The following is a 26,354-nucleotide window of genomic DNA, read 5'->3' on the forward strand; positions in this document are numbered from 1 at the left end:
CCGGCCAGCAGCGGAGATTAAACCCTGGGGTTGTCGAGGGTCGCCGCGCTCCCCCCTCTCCCCCCAACCTCCCATCTCACCCCCACCACCCTGATGGCAAACCTACGCCCGCTGCGCCTCCCGCTCTCGCCAGCCTGATGTCCGGAGCGACATCCCGCTGAAGGGAGGTCTCGGCGCGGGCAGCCCGGAGCTCCGGCCCCAGCAGCACTGCAGTGGCGGTGGCGGGGGCCCCGGCGCAAGGAGGGACGAGCCGAGGAGCGGGGCCGCTCTCCGCGGTGCTGGGCGGGCGCGCCCCGGGCGCTGTCCGGGTGCTGAGCGGGGCCCGCCGCTCTCCGCGGTGCTGAGCGGACCCTCCCGGCTCGCTGCCCCCCGCCGCTCCTTCCCCAAGTGCCGGCTTACTTTATTGGCCAACCCCCACCGGCCCACCCCTCACGGAGTACAAAAAAAACCCAACAAACCAAAAAACAACAACAACAACAACAACAAGCAGCGAGAGCTGGAAAAATGTGCAACGTCAACGCGCTCGGAGTCTACGTGTGGGAGACGATCGTTTTCTTCAGGTAAGGCTCGGCTTTACGCGAAGGGTGTGTGCGGGCTGGAGCGCCGTGCCCAGCCCAGGCTCGGGGCGCAGCCCCCTGGGCACAGCCTCGGCTCAGGACAGCCGCGTTCCGCCTCCCCCGAGCTGCCCTTCGGCCTCTCCTCGGTTCCCCCCAGCCCGGCTCTCACACAGCCCCCCGGCTCGGGACTTTCCGCGGCTTTGGGAGTTACTCCGTTTAATTAGCACCGCAATCTCGCCAACCGCAGTGCTGAAAACACCGACCCCGGCTGCTTGCAAAGTGACAGCTAGTGGCGGCTGGCAATGCTGCACTTGAATTTGCCCGGGTAAATATGCCCACCTCGCCCCCTCCCCATTCTTCATATTGCAGGTGAGTTCCGTGGGATGCTTTCATTGCTCGTCTGTGAGGGCTCACCCTCTATCCTCAGCTCGCTCTTGTTCTGAAGTCACAGAAAGCAAAGAAATAATCTCCTCCCTTCTCAACTTTTTTCTTTTACATTGTTTTGAATATTCTTCCCTTGCAGAATATAAGTGAAAGCCAAAGGGGACATGGGGAGCTTCTTGCAGTTATATTCATTATTGCCCAGCTATATATATTTTGACTGAGGTTTAGATGTGTTCAGTTTCTCTTTAAGGCTAAGACAGAAGGAACAGCTTTAGTCTCAAAGAACGGTTTCATGTCCATCTATCCTTGCAGTATTTTCATTAAATAGACAAAAAAATATTGGAAGATAGAAGCTCCTATATTTGCATGCAAGATGCAGCCTGCTGTAGCAAGTGAGAGATGCCAAGTACAATTGGAGAAAAAAACTCTTTCATGACCTGAACTTGCTCATCAGTCTTTGGACTTCATTTCAGTTGCGTGGCTCTTACTTCTGCATTTTACCAAAGTCTCATGTTGTAGTTTAATGGGAAAACACAGACATTATTTGCAGGTACATCACTGGTATAATACTTATGATTCACAGTAGCAGACCTGCTGATACTGGCCAGACTTTTCTATATAGCATTCTCTTTCCTTTTGAACACTAAAGTCTTACAAGGCATAAAAATTAGGATATCCCCACTTTTCCTGCAATTTCACAGGAAATCAGAGACAGCAAGATTGCAACACAAACTCAAAGCATTTAATATTTAGGTAAGCCAAAAAATAAATTCTAGTAATAGCTAAAATCACTGATCTCTGAAAAGCAATGTCCAACATCTGATACTTCAGAGCCATCCTTTCTCATCTTGTGATACCCATCACAAGTGTATCACAGCACTACACAATACAGTGGGGTGGCTTGAAAGGGAGAACGTGTATGTGGCAATAAACTCTTAGTTAAAAACAGTGTTGAAGCACTGGGTAAAAAAAAAAATCAAAAAAAACCCCCAAACAAACAAGATTAAACACTAGAAAGCAGAAGGAAAATTAAAGAGTCTTTTCAGGTTTGCATTTCCTATGGCCCTGGTATTGAAGCGTCTGTCCAGGTCTCCTCTGAACAGACTGACCAAGTCAAATTGATACACACTTGTGCATCACTCAACACATGTGAGCACTTACAGGTTCCCAGCACATCAAGTACAGTCCCAGGCATTCAAAACCTTGGTAAACAAGTCACTTCAGATTCTAATGAAAAGATTTGTAATATCATAAATTATATACCCATATGTGTGGTATATTTGATTAGGTCATATTGAATACAAAAGGTATTTCTGGAAGTTTAGTTTTCCCAAAATAATGTATAAGAACATTTGAAAATGCTGGGGGAGGATAAAATCAAATTGCTTTATATATTGCAATCATTTTCCAAGCAGGAGAAAAGTAATTAAAAAAAAAACCACACACAGTAATTCCTGCTTAGAACTGACTCTACACAATGTTTTTCTTTTTTTTTTCCCTCTCCCGCTTTGTGTTATATGTTCAATTTATTACAGGCCAAAAATTTGCCAGCCTTTCTGGTCCAGGAATAGCTTTGCTATTTCAGTTTCAGTAAAAGAAGTTTATTCATTAACAGTCATTCATAAATTTAGCATGCCAATTACTCAGCCATACACAATGTTCAACAAACCCAAAGCTGATAATCCAATAATCCATAAGAGGAGTGTGCATGGCTTTAAATTCCAGAGTGCACCACGCTTTATTGTCAGCCTGTCAAAAATATTCTGGAAAGAGAATCCATTATGTGTTAATACATGCACTACACAAATATATAAAAAAAAATAAAAGTCCAGCGTTCCAAGGAAAATTATATTCAGCCAATATAGGAAATAAGGCTAGATTTGTTGCTTAACAAAACTTCCTCCACCAGCCTTTTAAAAAAACAAGTCCCTGTGGGAAAGAGTAACAGCTGGTGTGTGAATGCAAACATTATGGTATTGCCAATATGATATTTGTTTCTGTTACAGTTGGGGTGTTTTAGAAGGAGTTTGTGATACGTGGCTTATTCTGACATGCCTTTCTTTCTGGAAGAGCACTTCCCATTCTGCTACCTGCCTCCTCAGACTGCAGTCACTTGGCTGTGACTAAGGCATTTACTGAGAACCTGGATAGAGGCAGGGATGGAAGCTGGGCTGGGGTGGGAGATGAAGACAGAAAGGCTGCTTGGCCAAGCTTTCCTTACAGTAAGGCAAAAGGCTATTTCTTTAAAATAAACTGGACAATATTTATGCAGGGATTTCCAGATTTCTGATTTGTATCTGTGGAGGCACGTACAATCATTCTCTCAAAGTCTAACCACATACACTGCATGTTCAGTTGTGAGTTCCTTCATGCAGAACAAAATGCTCCCCTATCCCGTGATGATCTTGCCTGGACTTTAATAGCTGCAGTGGTCCAGGAGCACCACTGCATAAGCTGGGGGTAGGAACGCACCTTGCACAAGTTAGGATATAAAAGATATCCCAGAACTGACATCTTACCCAACTGGACACTGTCCTGTGAAGCTTTGAAATTTTTGGGGCCTGATTTTTATCCTAATTGCCCTTCTGTACATCAGGAATCTGCAGCACGACCTTCACTGAATCATGATCAGAGTTGGCCCCTTCCGAACAGCAATCTCTCAGCAAGCAGGAGTGATTCAAGGCTACTGCTCCAAGTGAGTCACAGACTAAAACTTGCTGCCAGCCTCAGTCTCTACTGGATTGCTCCAACTGGCATGTTTATATTCCCTCCTGTCAGTAACGGAGCTCTTCATTTCCAGTTTTTAAAACAATAAGAAGGTGCCACTGTAAATATAATACCTCTTAACTTTCTGTGGGGGGGAAAGAAAAAAGACACTGTTTTCCTAAGACGGTCATGACAAGTTAAGGTGACTGAAGAGCTGACGGTTTCAGCCCCTCAAAAATACCACAAGAGGAAAGGCAAGTGAAGAAAGAGGATAGTAATGTGCAACATATCTCTAAGGTTGCTGCTATAGCTCTGCAGTGCCAGGTAACATCTCGCAGCTGCCCGAGTGAAGCACTAACCAGAGACTTCCAGAGCCACAAGCGAAACAGCATAGCAGATATGTTCAATACTTAAAGAATATTTTCCTCGTGCTAACTAAAATCTGTTAGAAGTTGTGCCTTATGACCTGCTGTGCCTCTGCCGAGTCTGTCATCTCCTCCACAAAATAAAAATGATTTAGCAAAGTCTTGGGCTAGATGGCTCTAAGGACACTCTTTAGTTGCTTTGGTCTGCAACCTTTAATAGCCCCATTAGAGACCCCACTAAAAGGGTTACACATCCAAGGTTTGAAAGTGGGACAATGTAGACAATTCCAGAAGCCTTTATAAATCATTCTGTAAAGAAAAATTAATTTGGTGTCATCGCAGTAAAAGCACAAAATGTCTGGGGCCCTGTCTTCTGCAGGGACTTTAATACATCCAGCCAGCCAGCCTGATTCTCTTGCATTTTAGGTAATTAAGACAAATTAACATAAAGTATGCAAAACATTTTCTAACAGTCTGATCTTAACCTTCTTCTCCAAACAGCTGTCTTAACAACTCCACACCTGCTCTTCGGATAGTTCAGAACAAAAAGACTCCACAAATGTCTGGGCAAAAAAAAACAGCCTTCTTCCTTCACTCCTTATGTTGGGTACAAAGAGCAGGAAAACACTAAATAATCAACCTGCTTCCCAAAAACATTACAAAATAATGTTGCAGTTTCTCCCATGTACTAATAAAACATCCTTTGTCTCCGAGGCACTGGTGCTGTGCAGATTTTAGGTAATCCAAACTGGCTGTCCACCTTGGCTCACTCTGAATATTACCCTACACTGCAGCAAGTCCCACAGGCAGAACAAAAATTTACTGTGCAAATATCTCAGGGGAGCTGCTTCTGGAAAGAGACTGATATGTGGAGGGAACAGTGGGATCTTGCCCTTACATGTAAGGGCACTACGGAGACTTCCTTCACGAACAAGAATTCAGACATGGGAATTTGGTCTCCTCCTTATTTCTCTTCTCTCATGAAAGGGGTTTTAGAGACCCTTAGGTGTGAAACAAGTCAGAAGCCAAAGGCCCTCTGACTCTGAGTGTCCCAGATTTAACAGCACAGCCTGAAGGCTACGAAGTTCACTCTGCTACTGGCCAAGTGATTCCAGGCAGAGAGGAAAACACTTGTAAGAAACAGCTCAGGGCAGTTCCCCTGGTCTTGGGCAAACACGTTTCTTGTTTGCTTATGAAATTCATCTCACCAAATCCTCATGAGCTGACCTGGGTAGAAAAGGATCCCAACATCTGAATTAAGAAGTTAATCAATGTCCAAAATTAAATTACTTTATTATCCCAGCCCCGACCAGCAATCACTCATCTGTAATAGAAAACCAGCAGACAGGTCTGTTCTCATTTCATCCCAGCACGCAGGTTAAAAGGACTCTACCAATTTCAGTGTCAAGAACAAGATGTCAGACCACCTAATGAATATAATTGCTATTCAGGTACTGATGAAAGATAAGGGTCTTAAAAAGTAACTCGTGCTTTAAAAATCATAACATCCCAATCAAACCCACAACATTTAATTATGTTAAATCACATCACCTATTTTCACTTGCTCATTTTTTCTATAACCTGGAGCTTTACTGAGAATCCCAAAGTGGCCAGTATTAGGACAGTCAGATAAGCTGTTCATGAATTTTTACTTTCATCTGGTTTATTTACTTGTATCAGCTCTCACTGTTGTGGCACATTAAACCAGGGTTTCGCTGTTTCCAGTAAATTACCCTTTTGCTCTCATTACCTGGCATACTTTCTACTGACCTTTATCTATCAGCAAGAGCACAAATTATTTCTATTCTTATGAATTATGGTTATATTTGTGCAGCTCACGCCATTCAAGAAAAAGGGCTCATCATACCCTTTCACCTGCTAAAAATTCCCTTTCAGCATAACCACCCCAACATGCTTTGATTCAATTTTTTGATTGACAAAAGATGTCATTCCAAGAACTTTTGATAATTTCAGTTTAAAAAAAACCCAAACAAACAAATGACAAAAACAAACACACAAAACCCAAAAATGATCACCACAATAAAACCCAACACCAGTTTGGGATAAATGAAGCAAAATGGAAGAAGGGAGAAAAGCAGTAATTTCTCCTGCTGCTCCACTACAAGGCACTGGAAGGATCTCATTAGCAGCCATGACCAGACAACTCAACACTAGGCTGGCTGCTGACTCCCAGACCTACCAGAAAAGAGCAACTTTTGCACCGAACTCAGCATAATAAAATATTGCTAATCCAGCAGGTCAGCTGCCCTTAAAGTGACAAAAATAAAATTGACTTGTTTCCCTCATCCTTCCCCCAAAGTATCCAAACAATTTGCATTTGTGTTTACAAAGCCAGACAAAAGAAATCATTTCCCTGCAGCTGAGGTGGTTGGCATCAGTATTTCTTAGTCAAGATGATTGGCTGATGCAAAATGTTGTTCTCTTCACCTCTTGGGGAAGTACTGCTATGGTTTAGCTGATCTAGTCCTGGAGGTCTGCATGGTTTGATCGCACTGGTGCGATAGATCACATACACATCTGCAAGCTGCTCTTAAAACCCTCTGATACTTCAGAAGACTGAGGCACAGAAACTGGAAAAACAAATATAGCTTTTGTCCCCTCCATAAGAGCAAAGCTCAGAGAGGGCCTGCAGAGAATAGAAATAGATAGAGACAGATGCACCCATCCTTACACACGTGCTGAGCACTCCCCATTATGCAGACAATTATTCCATCCATAGATTGCACCATGATAAGCTGCTGATTTGGGGACTGCACCACATCTGGCTGGTACATAGACAAAACTGGCATCCTGTAAATACATCTCTGCTGGATCTAAGTGCCAGTGAGAAAAGCAGGGGAAATCTTAATTTAGCAAACCCCATGAAATTTGGATTTTGAGAGGGAGGGGGAAACAAAGGAACACACTTCTGCACCCCTGCTTTCCTTCTGATCTGTCCCTCTTCATTCTTTCACTAAGGCTCGCGGCCCACTAGGAAAAAAAAGAAACTGGGAAAAGAAAACAAGACCAAAAAAATCCTAAAGCCTGAGCAGACAGCCAGGGAACTCTCTTGTTTTTACCAGTGCCTCACTGCGGGGTGGGCGAAGAGGGAACACACCACCAAGAGGTTGCCAAGACAAGGAGTGTCGCATGCCCGGAACAGCAGGGCTTGCAGTGCCATCAATCATCGCTCAGGCTGCCTTCAGAGCAGAGCCGCCGACAGCAGCTCCCCTCGGTGCCTGCCCTGCCAGCAACGCCCGCGACCACTCGCCCAGAATGCAAATCCCACCCCCGCCAGGGCTGGAGCAAAACACACAAATCAATTAAACAGCAACACCAGTGGGATCAGTGGTGGATCAGACCACTATCGCGCGCGTGTGGTTCAGCAGCAAAACGCAGCCGAGCCAGGAATCGTGCAGAAAATCCAGACAAAGTCGTGGGTTTCTCACCTTTATGTGATTTCCCTTGATTTCTTGCTTTGTTCTTTTATTTCAGCTGATGTCAGTAAAAAAGACATATTGTGCAAAGCCCCAAGCACAGACCCCCTCCACCTGTCTTTTACGGGGGAGTTAAAAAACCCTGAAAGCACAGAAGGGTCAGCTTTTATCAGCAGCCTTTAAAAAAATCATTAGCTCCAAACGTCCTTATTGGTGCCAAGAGTCCCCATGCACGATGGATTCAGTCCCCTATTGCAGCAGGGTCTGTTCACCACAGGTATCACCCCAGTGGGGAGTAGAGAAGCTCTGGGTTCCCGGTGAGGGACCCCTTTCTTATCTTGTAAGAACTGTGAACACAGGCTGTGGACAAAAAAAAAAAAGTGACTTTCTATAGGGTATATCCTGTCTTTTGTTTGCTCCCAGTGCTTTCACCCTCAGAGCAGGGTATTAGTTCCTGGCATACCCGCACACAACACAGACTTTCTTGCTGCACCAGGTCTCCCAAGATCTCATTTACAACCCAAAATGTGTGTATCCCACCTCTCCTGACACTCCATGTGCCTGAGAATTGCAAGCATCGTCCAGCTTCCAGCCCCATCCATCACACCCTGACACAGAGCTCTGGGCTTTGGAATCATCTCCCAGCAGTGTGGCTGACAAAGTACCAGCCTCATCAAACACAATGTGCTCTCCTGCACCAGGGTTGGAAAGATGGAGTTTGTTTTGTCAGGGAGCTGAAGAAACCAAAAAGGGCAGCTGGAGTGGGGAGGAGAAGAGCCCTCCTGGGCAGGGGACCCAGGGCTCAGTCATTAATTCCAGAAGTTATATTTCATTATAGTTCATGAATAAACTGATAAATTACACGGGAATCACAGACAGTACAGAGGGAATATTCAGCTCTAGAGGGGCATTTGTGGTGCAATACCAACAACTAATTCCATCAGAAAATATCAAAGTGAGCTCTCGTGTCACACAGCTCATCTTACACAGCACAAAGTATTCACATCAGAGAACTCCAGCCTTACTATGAGACCCAAAATTTTGTAGGTAGGTTACAGGGGTTAGCTCAGGTGGCCTTTTCAAAGGATCTGCAGCAAAAAGTTTCATTTCAGAAGATAAAACCCACCATCACTCTGCACTGCATGTCATGTCTCTTTTAAAAGAATTCTATTCATATTTCTTCTGATTTAGGGAAAAAAAAAAAAAAAAAGGAGTTACAATACCCTTACCTAATCTTAACGAGCAGCATAAATCCTTAAACTAAAACTAATTTTTAAAGAGCTGCCGTGGTGAGCTATTTGAACTGATGGGAATGCAACTGATAGTGCGACTGCAGAGCTATAGATAGAAGAGCATCCACGATATCTCGTAATTCTCTGACACTTTTCTGGTCTGTGATCTAAAACCTTCTGACGTCAATTGAGGTTCCCACCGCAGCTCTCCGTCCAAACACTAAATCAGGAGCACATCAGTAAAGAGAATATTGTTATCTAGATTATGAAGCCTCATCTCATAAAGACATTTTCCCCCTTTATCTACTGCATTCAGGAGGGCTGTCTGTGCATAACTTTAAGTACCTGACTAGCCCCCTTGACTATAAAAGGAATATTCAGTGCGTGTGAAGCTAGACACACGCTTTTGTCTTTGCAGGGATGTTTTTTTCCCTTTGTTTTTCAACAACAACAAAAAAAGGCAATTATAACTTTCTTTCTTTCTGTGAACCCTTCAGTACATGCACAGGTAAGAGTCAGTGCTGGTGTTTGCTTGATTTATTTCCCAAGTGATTAAAACCCAAGCTTTGACTTGTGCTTCTCCATTGTTTGAGTTTTGTTTTCAGACCTGTCTCAGTGGCTTAGGATCATACATATCCAAAAAGTCACAAAGTGTGCTCCAAGAGCTGTAGATGCTTCTGGAAGAGGGAATTGAGTTGAGAACGTCACTGGAGAGAATGCCTGTGGCTCAAAAATTAATTTAACAAACAACTTTATTTATTTTTTTAAACGTGCAATAAGCCAGAGCGGTCGTGCAACAACAATCCCTCTAAGAGCAGAGATCTGCCATGCAACTGAGCTCTATTTCCATGCAATTCACTGGTCTCCCTGTGCTCTTCCCATCTCAGCTATATACACTGGGCAGATTTCTCCCCCCTCAGCCGATTGTCTAGTCATTTATTATTTTCTTGTTGCTCTGTCCAGGCAACGTCAGCAAATGTTCCAAGTGCTGGTGTCTTTCCATAGAGTTAATCAGTGTAATTGGGATGGTTTATAGTCCTGGACAGGGTGTTTTGCCATATGGCATAGGAGCCATGGGCTGCAGGAATGTGGCACTGGAACACAGAGACATCGGATTGCTGCAGTCTGAAGAGATTTTTCTCACTTCAGTAAAGTTGTTGCAGCTTTCCCTGGATAGGAATGATCACAGAGGGTTAACTCCCTGAGATCCATGGAAAAGTGCCTCCCAGCTCTTCTCCTCCTGTACAGCCACAGGGACAAGTGGCAACATGGGTTGTGCAGGACATTTGAGAGTGTTCTGGGCTCCTCTGAGTTAAAACTTTAACTGATTACATCCTGTGACTACTGCAATGCAGTTACTTCTGGTGCAAGAGCTAGAATGGGTTTAAAGAGCTCACAGCAACAGAGCCCAAACACCCAGGGCAGAGACTGCAACATTTAACAAGCTTACTCTTTCTTTCCTGTCACCCTCTCCTGCCACGAATAGGAACAAGTAGCAGTTCATTTGCCCATTCCTTTCTGAGTGAAATATCTTCACAGGTTCTTGAATTCTGTAGTTCTCCAGTCTCTAATTGCACATGGACTGCAATCACTGCTGTGCAACCAGCTCATGTGTAACACAGCTCCTTCTACTCAGCACCATGATGAGCCAAAAATACAGTATTGGGCCTCTCTTCTCTCACACACCCTCCACTGTTCTTTACCCTGCCCACCTCTAATGCTGTAGGCCAGGAATTCAGACAAGGTGATGGAGAAAAACACGCAGGCAATGAGTTTCATCCTTTTTAATTGAATTGCATATCAATATTGATTGTGCTATTAATTTTGATAGTAAATCTAATCATTAAAATAAAAAGTCTGCCTGCAGTCTCTGCCAAGCCTTCCCAGCCAGGGTCTGGCAACAGTTCCCTCCAGATAACATGTTGGAGTGCAGTCATAAATAACAGTCTGGGTGCAGAGTTTAGGGCTGCCCCTTTTTGCCTCACCAAGACAATCTTCTGTCTGTCCTTCCTGCCTCTCTCCAGCTGCTCAGGACAAGATGGAGACAGGCAGCTCCAGCATTGGCAGAGGCTGAATCCAGGCTGGGCTCTGCTGAGCTCCAGTTATCTGCTCAGGAACCAAGGAGATGGTTCGGGGAGAGTAAGGAGAGAGTTATCATGGGCAGCACAATGCCTTTCTGTGCCCAGCTATCTGATGCTCTCTTCACAACTGCACCTCTCAGAGCCTGCTGAAGTCAATAAAGCTGAGCTGATGAATCCTCCTGCGTCTCTGAGCCCCCACACTGCTCTGGCCTGGCTTTAAAGGTAACAGGGGAAACAGTTATTCTGGTCACCTCAGCCTGCCTTAGACCCGATGGCTATTTCCCTCTCCTGGGATATCTACTTACAGAATACATGGCATTTGAAGGACAAATGTGAGGCAGCTCACCTGAACGCTATTCCCAACACATCCCTGCCAAGCTTTCTGGCTTGCTGCGTTTCAAAAACAAAATAAACTCCCAACAAACCACAACAGAAAGCTTTGCTGAGCAGCACTGAACCAGGGTAAGGGGTTAGGTATCTCTATTTCTTCAGTCTGTTGAGAGCCCAGCCAGAGAAATAACCCCAGTGCTGTTCTCTCGAGCCACTGATGTGGCACCACTTTACCTTCACAGGAACCTGAGCCTGTCACACTTTGCAGAGAGATATTTCCTCTGCAAACACTTGTTTGGTAACAGTTTGTTTCTGCTTCCAGACATGATTTTTTTTTGCATCCACAGTTAATGATTAACAATTAAATTATTTGACCAGGGAATAGAGGCCCTGTGCTAATTAAATTCCTTCAGCATTCCTCTTTGCAAACTAAAAAAAAAAAAAAAATCTATTTCTTAGTATCAGCATTCAGCCAGAACAGGGCAGTTTGTGATGTTGGACTTAATTAGATGGACAACCATGGGCACACCCCCCAAAAAAAAGGCATGAAAATGATGCACAAAGACCATACAAATGAGAGGAGAAGGAGAAACAGCCAACTGGGAAGCCAGGACCTGAACAAACAGACATGTCCAGACTGCAGAAGAGCCACTTTCTAAACCAAATAATTGTTTATCAGAATATATCATCTGTTAAGATGAAACAAAATGCACAGTAAACAGTGCCTGTATAGGCTGAGAGAAACCAGAGGTAGGTGTCCTGCAAAGCCTGACTGCTCTGTTTTAAGGAGTGCAATCCTGAGCAGCCGGGCTGCTCCTCTCCATCAGCTTTCACCTTCCTATCCTGCTCGTGGGTTGGACCTCCTGGGGGCTTTCTGGTGTCTGCTTACACGCCAGCATTAATATCACAAAAGATTATGCTAGTTCATCGACCCTTTGAAGAGATCCTTCCCACTGTAGTGGCTGTGATGATTGCCTGATGGCACTTTCTCAGCCAGATCCACTAGGGATTACACCAGCATAAATAAGATAAGCCGCTGTCTGACTGCTATTAAAATGCGCCGAGACGCCCAGCTCAGACAACACTCTTACACCAATGCAAACTACAGCCTCGGTGCTTTTGTTACATGCTTTGCCTCCTTTTGTTTATTCACAGGATCAATCTTCTCCCTGAACACCACCACAACCCACTCTAAATTTTCAATTCCCTTCTCCTGTCAATAATTTTCAAGTCACTTGGCAATTTCCCTCTCCCTGCCTCTGCTGGGCCAGCAGATGAAGGGTCCTGTGGGACTTTCAAGGGTGCTTCTGCATGAAGTAAAGGCATGAAGAAAATCCCAGAAAGCTCCCAAGGCAGCCCACAGCACTGGTCTAGACAGACCTGGAAGAGAACAGAAGCTAGGAGCTTTTCTGGGTGCTGTCTGAGCTAAGCTGCCGTTGCAAAGCTCAGTTGTCACAACCAGAGTGAAGATTTTTGGGGTTCTGTTAGAGAGAAACCATCCATCTAAAGCACTTTGGGGTGGACCAGCCTCTCTCTAGTTCCCAGTGGTATTTTTTACTATTTCTTCTAAGCTAGAGAGTTGACTCATATGCCTGCTCTGGAAAGGCTTTGCTACTCCCTCATCCCCTGCCTTTTCTTGTTAAATCTAGGGGGAAGCTGTTACCAGGAAAACATCCAGTATCCAGAGAGAAACCAGACAAAACCCAGAACTCATCCTTCCCAGGTCACCTGGGTAACAACACACAGCAGACAAACAGATTTAAAAATGGTTATTAGGAGGCATGAAACCAGGTTTGACAATTAAAGCACCTCCCCAAAGGTGTTCCCAGGAACTGCTCGTAGAGATGGGCATGAAGCTGCAGAAAGCAGTGGGGCTGTGAGAGTCTGAGTCTCTCCCCAGATGCTTCTGGGATTCAGTTATCCTAATAAATACTTCCATGAAGGAACTGAGCCCATCAAATTCTTTTACTTGCAACTTTGATTTGGAAAGAATCAGAAAGTGATACCCCAAAAATACCAACAGACTCACTCATTGTGAGTGAATGTATTCAGTACAGGTTTTCACACTGAATTTACAGGAAAGCTCAGCACCCATTTCTTTGCCTTTTCACCTCATTTTTAAAACAAATGCCAGGGGAATTGCAGTTTCTAATTATCTTTTTCCACTTAAAGCTTATTAGATGCTTATTAGATTTGTATTGCCTCTTCCCTCCCCCCTCCAACTTTTCCATTTCCATATACTTCCTCCAGACTACAGTTAATGAGACAAAATCAGGGTATTGCACTATCTGGCATCTTGTTGCTGAAGTGGCAGGAGTCTTTGGTTACCAAGTCATTTGCTGCTTAATTGAAATCTTTTCTCTGGACTCATTGCCATGCAGACACTCCATTGGAATGCAGCAGTTGAGCTGAGCCCAGTATTGATTGTCCTCCCACCCCCAGCTTTCTTCTGAATTTGCAAATCAATTGCACCCCATTGCTTTCCTCCTAAAAATAATTAAATTAAAACCACCAACCACTCCACAACCCCATTTACCCCTGAAACACCTCGGGGTTTGTGCTTTGTATAGTTCCTTAGAGCAGAGATAGGGACAAGATAAGAAAGGGCACAGTGGCTGCAGTAAAAGCGAGATCCACAACTTGTCAGGTCAACACTGACCATGAGTGTGCATCAGCCTGCTCAGACATGGCCAGTGTAGCAGTGGATTGTGAATATATGAATGAAATCCTGGTCTTAGACTCTCAGTGGAAGTGGCCTGGAATTTATCTTTACTCTTCATTATGGAAATTAATCAATTTGTAACGGTTAAAAACCTAGTAATCAGAGAACTCTGTTGCAGCTCACAAAAGAAGCCAGACTGCAGTTGTGAGTTTGCAGGACTGAAAACCAATGCTTGGCAAGCCATCACTGCTGACACTGGAAAAGAAAGTCAATGCAATGCAGGGTACCAGATTCCTGATTTTGAAATTATGGCACCCAAGCACTGTTGAATCCCCTCAGTTTTAAAACTCCTGAGGACCTCAATGGCTCAAAATGTTCTTATCAGGACATTTGTGTCTCTGGAGCCTCAGCTCAAACTTGCATTGGATGAACAGGTCTTTGAGGGCAGGATCACATTAATACAACGCACAGTCACTGTCCCAAATTCTTCCCTAAGGACCTTGTGTCAGTACTTAGCACTGCTCTTCAAAAAACATCAGGTTTGACTACTGCAAAAACGTCCCAAGGTCAGGGAATGCCTCATGCTGTAAGGGGACTCCATGGTGTCACTTGTGAGGACACATGTAGCTGAATATCTTCTACCTGTTGCAGACATTCTCAGGCCTCCCAGCTGCTCTGTCGGTGGCTCCTCACTGTTCCCACACAGCCTTTGCACTTCAAAAAAATTCAGGAGATTTGCAAAGTGTGAAGCAATGAGCCTCACTTCCTCCTGAGCAGCTTCCTTTGGTTCGTGATGCATTTGTCTTGCAATCCTGCCTGCAGGCTCTAACCAGCATCAGGCACCTGAGCCCACAGGCAGAGACAGCTCTTGCCCTGAGCACAATGCATGAGTTGTTTTCCTTTGGCTAATCTAGGCAATTTGACACCACACTTTCAGCATGGGGACAGACTGGTGTTCAAGTAGAAGCTGTATAACCAAAGGGAGGGAACTGAATAGTGTCTATTCCTGTCTTAGAAGTCAAACCATCCTCGAAGTTGAGAATGAGCACGTAGTACCAGGGGGGTCACTTCTTCCTGTGTAGATGGCCCCAAATCATCACCCTGCCCCAAATCATCACCCTGCAGACTCCCATTGAGCCAAAAAGAACATTGTCAGCCACAGGTTTTCATCTTCTACAGAAAAATCACTCTTTCTGCCCCAGAGGCCATACAGGTCCCAAAACCACTCCATTTCCTTTCATCCTTAACCCAACATGAATGTGATTTCAGGATCCCCATCCAGGCACCTCCCAGTCCACAGACTGTGTTGCTGAGCTGAACTCAGACCCTGCATTGCAGGTACTAACAGCAAATGATGGACTGATCAGCAAGTGGGAAGCACAACCAACTTCTCTCCCCTACAGTTCCAAAGGCCCTGCACGAGCTGTACCATCACATGATGCTCATTTAAACCTCAAATTCCAGGTTGCTCTGATCCTACCTGCCTTTTGGAAAATTGGGCTGTCGGAGTACCGAATACGCTCCTTGCTATTTGCCATGTAATTAAGCAGTAATTGCAGCCCAAGGCTAATCTCAGAGTGTATTTTACCTGTGGAGCTCAGCGCCAGAGTTCACATTTGTAATTTAGTGGCACACCAAGGAGCTATACCTAAACTCACAAAAGGATTTTCACTACTCATCATCTCTCTTCTACTTTGGTGGCAGCTGGGATTCTGTATTTGGAGATGTTTGGGCTGGGCAAACAAATTAGCCGAGACTAGCCTCATTAGGAATTCACATGGGTGCCCATCCTGCCTCAGCAGGAATAAGATGCTGACTGCTCTGTTTCTGGACCCCAAACCCTCCTCAGTATGGGATGCACTCTAAAACCTCCTCTTTCTTTCTACTCACACAGCCTGGCAGCCTCCAAAGAAGCGGAAGCAGCAGCACGGTCTGCCCCCAAACCCATGTCTCCTTCTGATTTCTTGGACAAGTTGATGGGGCGAACTTCAGGATACGATGCCAGGATCAGACCAAATTTTAAAGGTATGAAAAAAAACAGCTTTGCTTCATTTTGGGACTGAAAACTGCATGCAATCCTCCTGAATACCTCCCTAATTGTATATGGAATATGAACAATCCTTGTGTTCTTAATTATATTTGGCCCTAATATCTAATATCAGGCAATGTTCCCCCCCTTACACCCACTGCAGCCAAGAGGAGTCTCTCCCATCAGCTCCAAAGAAATTCAGTAAAATCCAGGGGCAGCTCAGACCCATCCCTGTCCCCCATAGTAAAAGAACTATTAAGCCCAACACAGCTCCACTGTTTCATACCTAATTTTTCCAGTCTACCACGTATTTACTGGTAGCCAGACAACACTGAATCAAGCTCTGGCAGAGGCAACAGATCCTCTCTTTGGTCCTCAAAACACCTATTCTAAGTGGGGCAGGGTTTGGTTTTGGTTTGGGGTTTTTTGTTTGTTTGTTTTGTTTTGTTTGTTTGTTTTTGTTTTCCAGGGGTTGGTTGGTTTTTGTGGCTTGTTTTGTTTGGTTTTGGGGTTTTTTTGCTGGGTTTTTCAACCTGGCCTAGTGGAAGGTTGCACACAGCAGAGAAGTTGGCACTAGAGGGTCTTTAAGGACCCTTCCAACTCAATCCACTCTATGTTTTTTGTTGTTTTCTTTTTAACTGAGCTCACCTCCCCGAGTACTTGGCCTTGAAACACACACAGAGACAAAGCAGGATCTGCTCCCCCTCCCCCAGCCACTGCCCAGCCCTCTTCAGTGCTTATTTCGTTCAGTTCTTTTGTTTTCCTACTACCAGTTCCCCCTCTCCCTGGAGTCACTGGCAGTGCTAACACAGGACTCCCAGGACCCATTAATCACATGACAGCACCTGCCACCCAGCTTCAAACAATTAGCTCTGTACTGGGCTTTTAAACCCAAAAAAAGGTGGGAACCTTATGCCCCAGTAATCAACCAGGCAACAGAGAGCACTGCTGTTCTTATCCAAATCACAAAGAGTTAAAACACCATCCTGTAAACCTGCCTACCACTAAATTATGCACACACACAAATTAAACTTTAATATTTAATGAAATGTATACATTAACTTCCTGCTGAAGGCAGCTGTATTGCATTTTTATTTGAGATAATTTAATTTTGGTTTTATTTCAATGAACTACACCTTCCCCACAGGGCAGTTTTGCTGGCTTAGCCTCCCACACATAAATCAGGCTCCAATTTATATGGGAGGAATAGGAGGTGTTTTACAGAGCTTGGGGTTGTAGCTCTCAAAGCACATCATTTAAATTAACTGCAGTAACTCATAAGGACATTTTAATTGCTTAGATCCAAATGAAAATAATACCAAAGATACATATCAGATTGATTTTTGGGGAGGGGAAGATTAACAAAAAGAAGATTGCAGCTTTTCCATAAATTCTGTAAAGTCTGGACTTAGCTGTGGATTCACATTCCGAGAACAAGGAAGAAGCACCTTTGGCTTAAGTTGGAGAATGCGGTCAGCAACTCAGGCAGGGACAGAGCAGAACATGGCACTGGGACAAGGGACCCTCACCCAGGCTGTACCCTCAACTCTGCTGCTGGAAAACTATATCCCCTCACAGCTGCATCCCACTGCAGAGCTGGCACATTCCAGTGGTAGTCAGGGAATGTTCTACAGCCTGTCACAAGCTAAAAAATAAAAAAACCCACCCAAATCCTGCACAGAGCTCATGGATGCCCGTGGGCGTGGTGGAGAGGGCTCAGTGTCCCCACAGGAGCTGTCCCAAGGAGAGTCTTCACATACACTGGGCCAAACTCACCCCACACTCAACTTCATGTCAGCACTGCACCAGGAACAGGAGAAGCAAAATACTCCATGCCTGTCAGAGTCATGAACACGTTCAGTCATCCAGAAGATCAGCTCAGTATTTTCCTTATAATATGCCCTTTGGGAGGGGAATCACATCACATGCACATGGACCTTCCATGTGGTTCATGAGACGGATCCAAAATAGAAAATCAATGCTCCTGAGCTCAACAGGAGCACTACAGAAGGGATAAAACAAGTGCTAAAGCCTGATAAACTGTGTGCTTTCAGCTGCTGGATAAGCTTTCAGATAAAACTGATTGGTGAAGGGGAAAAAAAAATATATATATATAATTTTGTGTCTGATAGTTTAACCCATGCCAATGTTTAATAGTCTGGAGAAAGAGCTGCACAGATTGAACAGTGAGAGATGCTGCTGAGCTGGCACTGGTTTTCTGGGAGCTGGTTAGACAGCAGCCTGCCTGGATTGCCTGGGACTTGTACCAAGAAAATCCCACCCAGAGAGCGTTACAGAGATGTGGCTGCAATCCTAATCCCACAGGGGACAGGCACAAAGTTTCAGAAGAGGCCAAAGTAGGAGAGGAGGAAAGGGAAATGAAGATGAGAAAACCAAACTCCAAATGTTACTTAGTAATCAGGAAAATCCATTAATTTCCACACAGGAGGACGTTTGCACTGATTAGAGGCACAAATCCTCCCCCTCCAGTATTTCATCTTGCAGCGAGTGCCAGACTGCAGATGTGACCTTAACAGGAGCATCACTCCCCCAGCAGGCTGAGCCACCAGGCAGTGTTTGAAATGCAGACACCATCCCTGACTCCATAAAGAAGGGGGGGGGGAATAATCTAAAAATCCACACTCTCCACTTTCACAGATCTTATCTTTCCAGAAGCATCTGTCACAGGGATGATATGAAATTAATTCCTCCAGTGTTAGGTGGGGATCTTGGTCCCTGGGGCAGTGTCTGTTCTCTGCCTGAGCTGCCTTTCCCCACTGCACATCAGGCAGCACCTGCAGCAGGTCCTTTGGGAGCTCTCAGAGCAGAGGCCCCTTTCCCTTCTCCCCTCCCCTTATTAAAGCTCTACAAAAATCCTTTCATTATATGTGAGCAAGCCACTGGTTTGCCAGGCACTAGTTATTCTCTGGTTCCAAAATATCCTCCAGCTTTTCACTTTGTCCCGAACTGCAGCTCTTGGCATCTTCCTCGGTGTAAATGCAACACTTCCACTTCAGATTTGCCAGGCAATATCATGAAACACTTCCAAGTCATACTGATGATACCTTTGAGCACCAGCACCACACAAACAGAGTGACCCCCACGACCTCTAACCATGATTTTTTCATCCCTTTAACCCTCCCTGGCCCCTTACCTTTCCCAAAATGAGCAGCTAAGCAAAGCTGCTGAAAGCAAATCAAGCCCAGGAGAGGCACAGCCCAGAGTCTGGGAGAACCCTCTGCCAAACCAGGACAGGCAGAGAGTTTCTGCTGGCAGAGCCCTGAAGTCTCCTATGCAGCTGTGAGCCTTAGCAGACACCTCCATCATCTCATGGAGTACCTGTTCCTTCAGCCAGCCTGACCCTTACAGCACACTGTGCTCCACTGCCTTCGTGGGGAGCACATCATCCTAGTTCAGGAACATTTAGGTGCTTCATATGACTGTTTCATCAGTAAGCTCTAAATGAAAGTCAATAGTCTCTCAGCTGTTTTCTGGGATACTTTGCTAACACATCCAAGGTGAGCTTGCCACCCATACAGCCAGGTCAAGATATCTGGAAAGCTGTGCTGCCTGGCTCTGATCTACTCCTTTTCGTCTGAACAGTTCACAGCAGAGATATATAAACATTCTTCCAAACAGGGGAACAGAGAGGAAGCAAAAGCACTCTCTGCTGTCAAACTGGCATCAGAACCAAGACCAGACCAAGCCAGGTCATCCAGACCTTACTCCCCTACTTACCTCTCAGTCACCCAGTTCCCCACACTAGGTTTTAACTCCACAGAGTGGAAATACCTTGTCTTACAGCACACACTGAACTGCTGTTCCCATCTGTACTTGTCATGCAGGCCCGCCAGTGAACGTCAGCTGCAACATTTTCATCAACAGCTTTGGCTCGATTGCAGAAACAACTATGGTAAGTAAAAATCACAGCACAGCTGCTCAGCCTCACTGCACTCCCAGAAAATGCAGCATCACCCTCCTCTTTGGTGTGACCAGGAAAAATATTGTCTCAGTGCCCCCCAAGCTTACCTAAAGTTTGAGTAAATTAATGGTCAACACACAAGACTCACACTGCACGTAGCTGAAGATCACGGAGCCTCTGTCTGCGTCTCACAAAAACACTGCACAGGCAAAGGACAATGGTCAGAAAGGGAAACAAATAGTCTTTTTCTGAAGACTTGCCTGAGGCCCCAAGCTCAGAGGCAGTTGCAGATACTTTGTGTTTAAGTGGGCATAAATCCAGAACGAATCTGGATTCAAAGAGAAGGAAAAAAATCAGCTGAACTCAAATTTAGTTTCCACCATATTTCAGACTCCCAAAGTTTAGGAGAATTATTAGACTGAAGATTAAGACGATTATTTTCTTGGAGACATATTTCTGGTAGAAAATGGTTTTTAATAGAAAATCAAAACCAATATTTGTGAGTTAAGGCTCGCTTCATACAAAATTAGTGAGCATGGCTAAAGGCTGTATGTAATTGGCAAGGCACTAGGAGCAGAGGATCACTAGAACAGGAGATAATTGCTCCATCTGAAGACTATTAAAGATTGGTTGTGACATAATCAGTGAACAGCAAAGGAAAACTCTGGAGGTACAGTGCCTTACTGCTGTGCTAATTAAAGATAATCCAGAAATATGCTGTTTAATTACCCTTCGGTAATTCTTTTTCTAGAAAAATGCTGAATGAGGAATGCAAGGCTCCAGCTTCAGGCATTTTGTGCATTGGGGCAGGAGTTTATGGGCTTTATATATAGATCACACCCCTCGACTTGAACAAATTACTTGGCATGCACAGCACTGTCAGAGGAGATCCACAGCCATTCACCTGGGGTTATAAGTCTCTTCTAACACCATACCATTCAGCTGGAAGGGTTTGCATTGGGGGTACTTCAGTTCTGGTAGTAGGAAAAAAAAAAAAAAAACCACTCTTATTCTGTCCAAGCACAAGGAAACAGATTTCCTACTTGGACTGCAGAATTTATCAGAGTTCATAGGCAAGAAGTGCATTGTGGATTCGTTTTATATAAAGCAAAAAAGGAAGAACTAGAGCTGAAATACACATCTGCTGCTAATTTACTATTTTATTGGATATCTCCTCTGGCCTTACAGACAAGAAATACTGTTCCTACATGAGCAGTAGAGACGCTCCAGAGTGCAAAAGAGCAGGGCAGGCCCACAAAGGATCCTTGTGGGATGCACAGAGCACATTCCATTGACATGTTTTTCAGTGCATATGTCCTACATTGTGAGGTGCACTGGAGCAGTCATACAAAGATGCCACATGATCCCTGTAAGCAGGATGCTTCATAAAATTAGCATAGACTAGCATGAGAGAGCCAGAGCTGCAGTTCACCTCCAAGACAGGCTGCAGGGACTTGCTATCCTCTCCAGATGCCACTCATTTTATAGTCTGTCTTCCATAGAAAAAAAAAAAATTCCCATGGGAACCCAAGAACACCCTCTGGGCACATTGCTTTGTCTAGAAATATCCAAGGCAGCTCTGACAAGCTAGTCCAGATGTCAGGCTGACACAGCATTGCACACAGCCTGATACGATGCTCTTCTCAGGGAACAGCAGTTCTGCTTGTAAACACCAACCAGAACACAAGCAACACAGGTCCTGAAACATCTAAAAAGGAGGTCTCAGCAAGCCAGAGAGGTCCTTGGGATTCGTAATCTGGGACTTACTCTGCAGAGAAGCCAGCCCCCTCCCCGCTGTTTGGGGATGCAGCAGGTCAAACAGGCACCGTCCGCTCCCCAGTGCCGTTTCTGGGAACAACGGACAGTCCTGTTGTGAAGGGATTTTGGGACAGACTTGGCTACTTTGAATTCAGACAAGTGGAACTTGTGGTCAAGCACCAGGGGGAGGAGAGGAGGGGCGGAAGTTTGCAGAAGAGAGAGGAGAGCGAATCAATGTTTTACCACAAGGAAAGCTGTAGTCTATCAATGACCTCTGTGACTGATGATGACAAAACTCCCCCAGCTGCTTCACTGGCCAAAAAGAGAAAGAATATTATGTTTTAAACCCCCATCATCAGGCCTGGTTAGGTTCAGGTCAGGGTATTATGTCAGTCTACATTTAACTATTGCTCTACTACCTGTGAGAGAAGCCACAGGTTTTTATGGATATCACATGTGCAGTTGGAGAAGGCTTTAAAACATCTCCTTAGTGGGCTGTTACATCCTACAGAAAGTACCACTGGTACCATTTTACTTTATAATGCCTGAATATCACAAAGCAGTGTAAACCATGAGGATTAGAGAAACTGGAGGTCAGTGTTCACTCACAGCTTAAGGCATGATTGGAAGGGAGAGGAGAAAATACAGAAAAACAGAACAAACCAGGTATTTGACACAGCCACTTGTGTCTACAAACCTCAGAAGGAAGTAAAAAATGAGTTGGGGCCCAAGAGAAGGCACAGACTCCACTCAGTGGGCAGAAAGCCCCAGAAAGGTTCAAGAGGAACAAGGCAAGAAATGGAGATCTGAAAACTCCTGTAAGGTTAGAGGAAATCAAGAAAAAAAAAAAAAGCCATCCAGCAAACACAACTCCTAAAGCAGACCTGACTTAGAGAAGTAACTCCTTTAAGAATCCTGGAGAACTGGAGACATAAAAGCCTCTAGTGGTGCACATAATTGATTGGACATTTATGTTAGATTGCAGCTCATAGCTTATATCCATCAGTCTCACTTGCCATGAGCTCTAAGGACAAGGGAACCTGTGACTGGGAACACATCCCTGTGAACCCAACCAGTGCTTCCAGGGGAAAGATATGACCAACCACAACAGCCAGATAAGTGCAGACTCCTGTCCTAAAGCATTAGTGCAATAGTGCATCCAATAGCAAGGGATTCCCAAGGACAAGTGCAAGATGCATCCACTCTTTCCAAGTATTTTCATTAAAAACACCAAACAACCCTCAATCACAAGATGTTAAATCCCTTTTTGCTCTTCAAAAGTATAACCAAATCCCCCCCCAAGTCATACCAGACCATGAAATCTATAGCAGACATACAAATTTCTCATTCAAAACAAACAGAACTCAAGCACCTCAGAACAGGTCTTGGTTTTAAGTGAATAAACTGTGCCAGCTCTGGCTTTTCCCTGTAGCATGAGACAACTGGTAGGATTATCTGAGCATTTCATTGACAAATTCCCTGCTATAACAGCAAACTTAAAATTAAGTGATGCCCTTGGCTCTCTCTTCCAATGGAAGCTCCAATTTTATGTCCCTCTCACCAACCCAGGCAGTTGGGAATATTTTATACACAATGAATGCAGATGAAGAAGTAGGAATATTTTTTTATATCATCACATAGAGTTCCAGCTGGACTCAAGATCCAGTCCCATGTTTTAAAAAGGACCAACATGCAGCAAACTAGAGAGTGAAAAAGAAAAATCACAAACCAGTCAGCGCAAGCTCCCCTAGACACAGCACATATATGCAAATTTATTTTTGCTGCTTTCATGCCATAGTTATCTCATCTGAAAAGAGCAAACCAAATGTGACCTTCCAGCCAGCTGCAACACAGCCACAACTGGGCTCCCAGAATCTCCTACGGACAGGAGGAGCTGGAGGCTGCAACTGTCCAAGCTTTAAGTATTTGCTCAGAGGCAACTGTACATGAGATTTCCAACAAGAAAATAACCCATCCTGCAAAGCAAACCATGCAATTCATTCCAGCCTCCTAAGCCACAGTGCAGCAGATATGTCTGATGAAGTGAACGGGTCACACATTTAATACCAACCCACTCACCCAAATATCAGCAAAAAATGTGAGTATCAGTGCACAAAGCCTGTAGCAAAGGTTAGGTTTTGAGCCAAGTTTTCCGCAGTCAGTCATTCTTAAACCCAGCCATCAGTCCCACAGAGATGATAAGCACATAGCAAGTCACACAGCACAAAATGAGAAGGTTTTCACAACAACTCACAGCCTGCTGCCATTTCACTGTTGGAGCTGCAGTGCTTCAGCTGTGTGTGTGGCTGGAGTTTGTCTTTGCATTGAATGAAGAAGGGAGGGGAGGAAAAAAAAAAAAAAGAAGCCCTGAAATGGGACTAGGCAACTCAAAACCAAGGAGACACAAAAACCCTCGAGCTGAAGAACAAAACCTCACAACCAAACACACTTGAAATTCAGGATGCTGGATACAACTCACTCACCAGCAGCTCCATCCTTGGCTCGCAGAGATAAACTTTCCCCTCCTTTTGTAGGAAGACACAGAAAAATCTTTCTGCTTTGGGTTCCAGCACAAAAAAAAAAACACCCACACCTCTTAAGTACCAGGGTACTCCTCCCACCCCTCAGCAGGCACTGCCCTCTTCTGACTTCCTCCTCAGGGGCACCTCCTCCCTCTGGCCTAGGTGTGGTTTCACACCAGGCTTCATTTTGGCTACTTTGCTACAGCTCTGATAAATTAAGGATAAATTATTAACCTTATTAAACATATTAACCCTTCCAAGGGCTGTTCCTGGTGTGCTCGTTTTTGTGGACAGCTGTAGTGCTTCTTTGCAAGGCAGAAGATGGTTGCTTGTTCCCTTTCTAGAGAATTAACTCAGTGCTACTAAAGCCCCTTATGCTCTGCCCAGGTGGGATCACAGAATCCCCTTCTGAGGGAGTTCAGTCTCCACCCTAATTTTTCCATCAGCAAAATGTAAATTTATCAAAGGGAAGCCTCTCACCAAAACTGCTCAGTGCAGAGGCTGCTCTGACAGAATCCTTGAGTCAGGGGATGAAACCTCCTGAGTTTGCTGACAGCCTCCATCCCCTCCTGCAGCACTGCCTCCAGCCTGCCACTGCTTCCAGCAGCAGATGCCAGGGCTGTGGGATCTTGGGAAGGAAAGGTCTCAAATGATCTTCTGTTTCCTCGTCTCCTTGCGAGGTCACTAAGCAGAATTTCATTTCAGCATTATCAAATTGAACTACTTTGATCACTTCAGTTTTTTTTTTTTTTTCTTCCTGCCTTGTGTCGTTTCCCCCTTGGGAGTAAAATGCCTCTGTGCCAAATTGCAGAGCTCCTGAATGCCTTCACTGCACAGAGCTGCTGCTCCCCACTCCCAAGAGGAGCAGGCTGCACAAGGTAATCAATGCCTGGATGTGATTGGCACACAAATGAGGGGCTCCAGTCGTAAGAAGGATAGGGAGAAAGAGATTTTTTTTTTTTTTGGCTGAGTTTGCAGACCCAGTCAAACCTCTTGTTTTCTTTGCTTGAAAGTTCACATCATAAATTGGTCCATTGTGTCCATCATTTAGGAATAACTGTGGGCGTCTTGGTGATGCTAATTAAGATCTCATACAGCAGCATCCAGGAGAAATGCTGCATATCTCAAGGTAGCCAGAAAATGAGTATTGTTTGGCTCATCACCCCTCAGCTTCTCTGCAGTGCCCAGGACAAAGCTTTCAGCACACAGGGTCCTTTAGCTGGTGCAGAGTACTGTAACCCTTCTCTTAGGCTGTGTCACAGCCACAGACATACCCCAATTGCTCTCCATGCCTTCTGCTGGCTCCTCAGGCACTGTCATGTCCAGTTTGCAGCCACACTGCTTGGTGTTACATTTATGTTCAAATAAGCCTGGGCACAACAAACCTAAAAGGCTGCTCAGAACTGTCCATACCCCAGTGTGATGCAGCTGGCTGACATAAGGGAAAAGGCATCTGGGAGAAAACAACATTCCCAGTGGCCAGGCCAGGACTATGAAGTAAACTCACTGAGTAGGAAGACCTTCATAAAATCACACACAGAGGTGAAATATTAACGCCATAAAACGGCAAAGCCAGAGAATTGCACACAGTCCATGTATTATATTTATTTGTCCTTGCCTTTTTTATACAATAATATAAATGCTTGGTTATCTGTATTCCAAAACAAAAAAGTGTCCACTACAAACATTTGTCTCCAAAGGAGGAGCACGGAGTAGCACAACCCTGAGTTACCACACTGCTGCTCATCCCCTTGGAGGGAGGTGGTGCAGCCTCTCACACCACACGCTCACTACATGGCCCTGCACTGTTTCCACGTAGGACATGAGTATTGGACACCTTGACTCTGGAGGTGAGTTAGGAGGGACCTTCTCACAGCCGCCTACTGTAAGAAGTTAATTTTCATTTGGCCCATGGCACTTAATTAAGATACCTCATCATGGTGACGAAGACTACTGGCTGTCATTCTGCCTGTGGTCTCTCATGCCTGCTGTGGTGGCAACACAAACCACACTACACCTCTTGTCTCACCCTTTCATTACCTTCTGGCAAGTTTTGAAGCTGATTCAGTGAATTTACTCCAGCAACAAAGCTTCTCCAGAGTAACACAGACTCTTGCAGGAAGATTGGCTCCATTCCTCCCCCCTCCTCTTCCACCACTCCATCAGGCTGAGCACACTTCTGGGCAGCTACCGCTGAAGTTTCTTCCAAACATGAGTTTAATTTGTGTTGTACACGACATAAGTCCCAAACTTGAGCTGACCTGCTCGCATCTACCTTATTTGTAGCTGAATAAGCAAAACAACCTTTTGCTTTCTACCTATTAGGTCAGTGACATTGATTTCCCCTGACTGCAATGGCTGCAGATCTT

The 26,354-nt window shown here is 44.9% G+C and overlaps 1 protein-coding gene across 4 annotated transcripts in view; it reads left to right on the forward strand.

The window, feature by feature from the left end:
* The first annotated feature begins 445 nt into the window (after positions 1–445).
* The window catches only part of GLRA1 (glycine receptor alpha 1), a 38,090-nt gene continuing 12,181 nt past the window's right edge, over positions 446–26,354 (forward strand). For all 4 annotated transcript variants that reach the window (XM_027899642.1, XM_027899643.1, XM_027899644.1 and 1 more), the window contains exons 1-3: positions 446–560; positions 15,649–15,779; positions 19,629–19,696. In XM_027899642.1, coding sequence (XP_027755443.1) covers positions 505–560; positions 15,649–15,779; positions 19,629–19,696 — 255 coding nt within the window. In that variant the 5' untranslated portion in view covers positions 446–504. The remainder of the gene's footprint in view (positions 561–15,648; positions 15,780–19,628; positions 19,697–26,354) is intronic.

Source organism: Empidonax traillii, unplaced genomic scaffold (assembly GCF_003031625.1).
Source record: "Empidonax traillii isolate 1590-97213 ecotype Southwest subspecies unplaced genomic scaffold, ASM303162v1 scaffold680:size346369, whole genome shotgun sequence".
NCBI classification, from domain to species: Eukaryota; Metazoa; Chordata; class Aves; order Passeriformes; family Tyrannidae; genus Empidonax; species Empidonax traillii.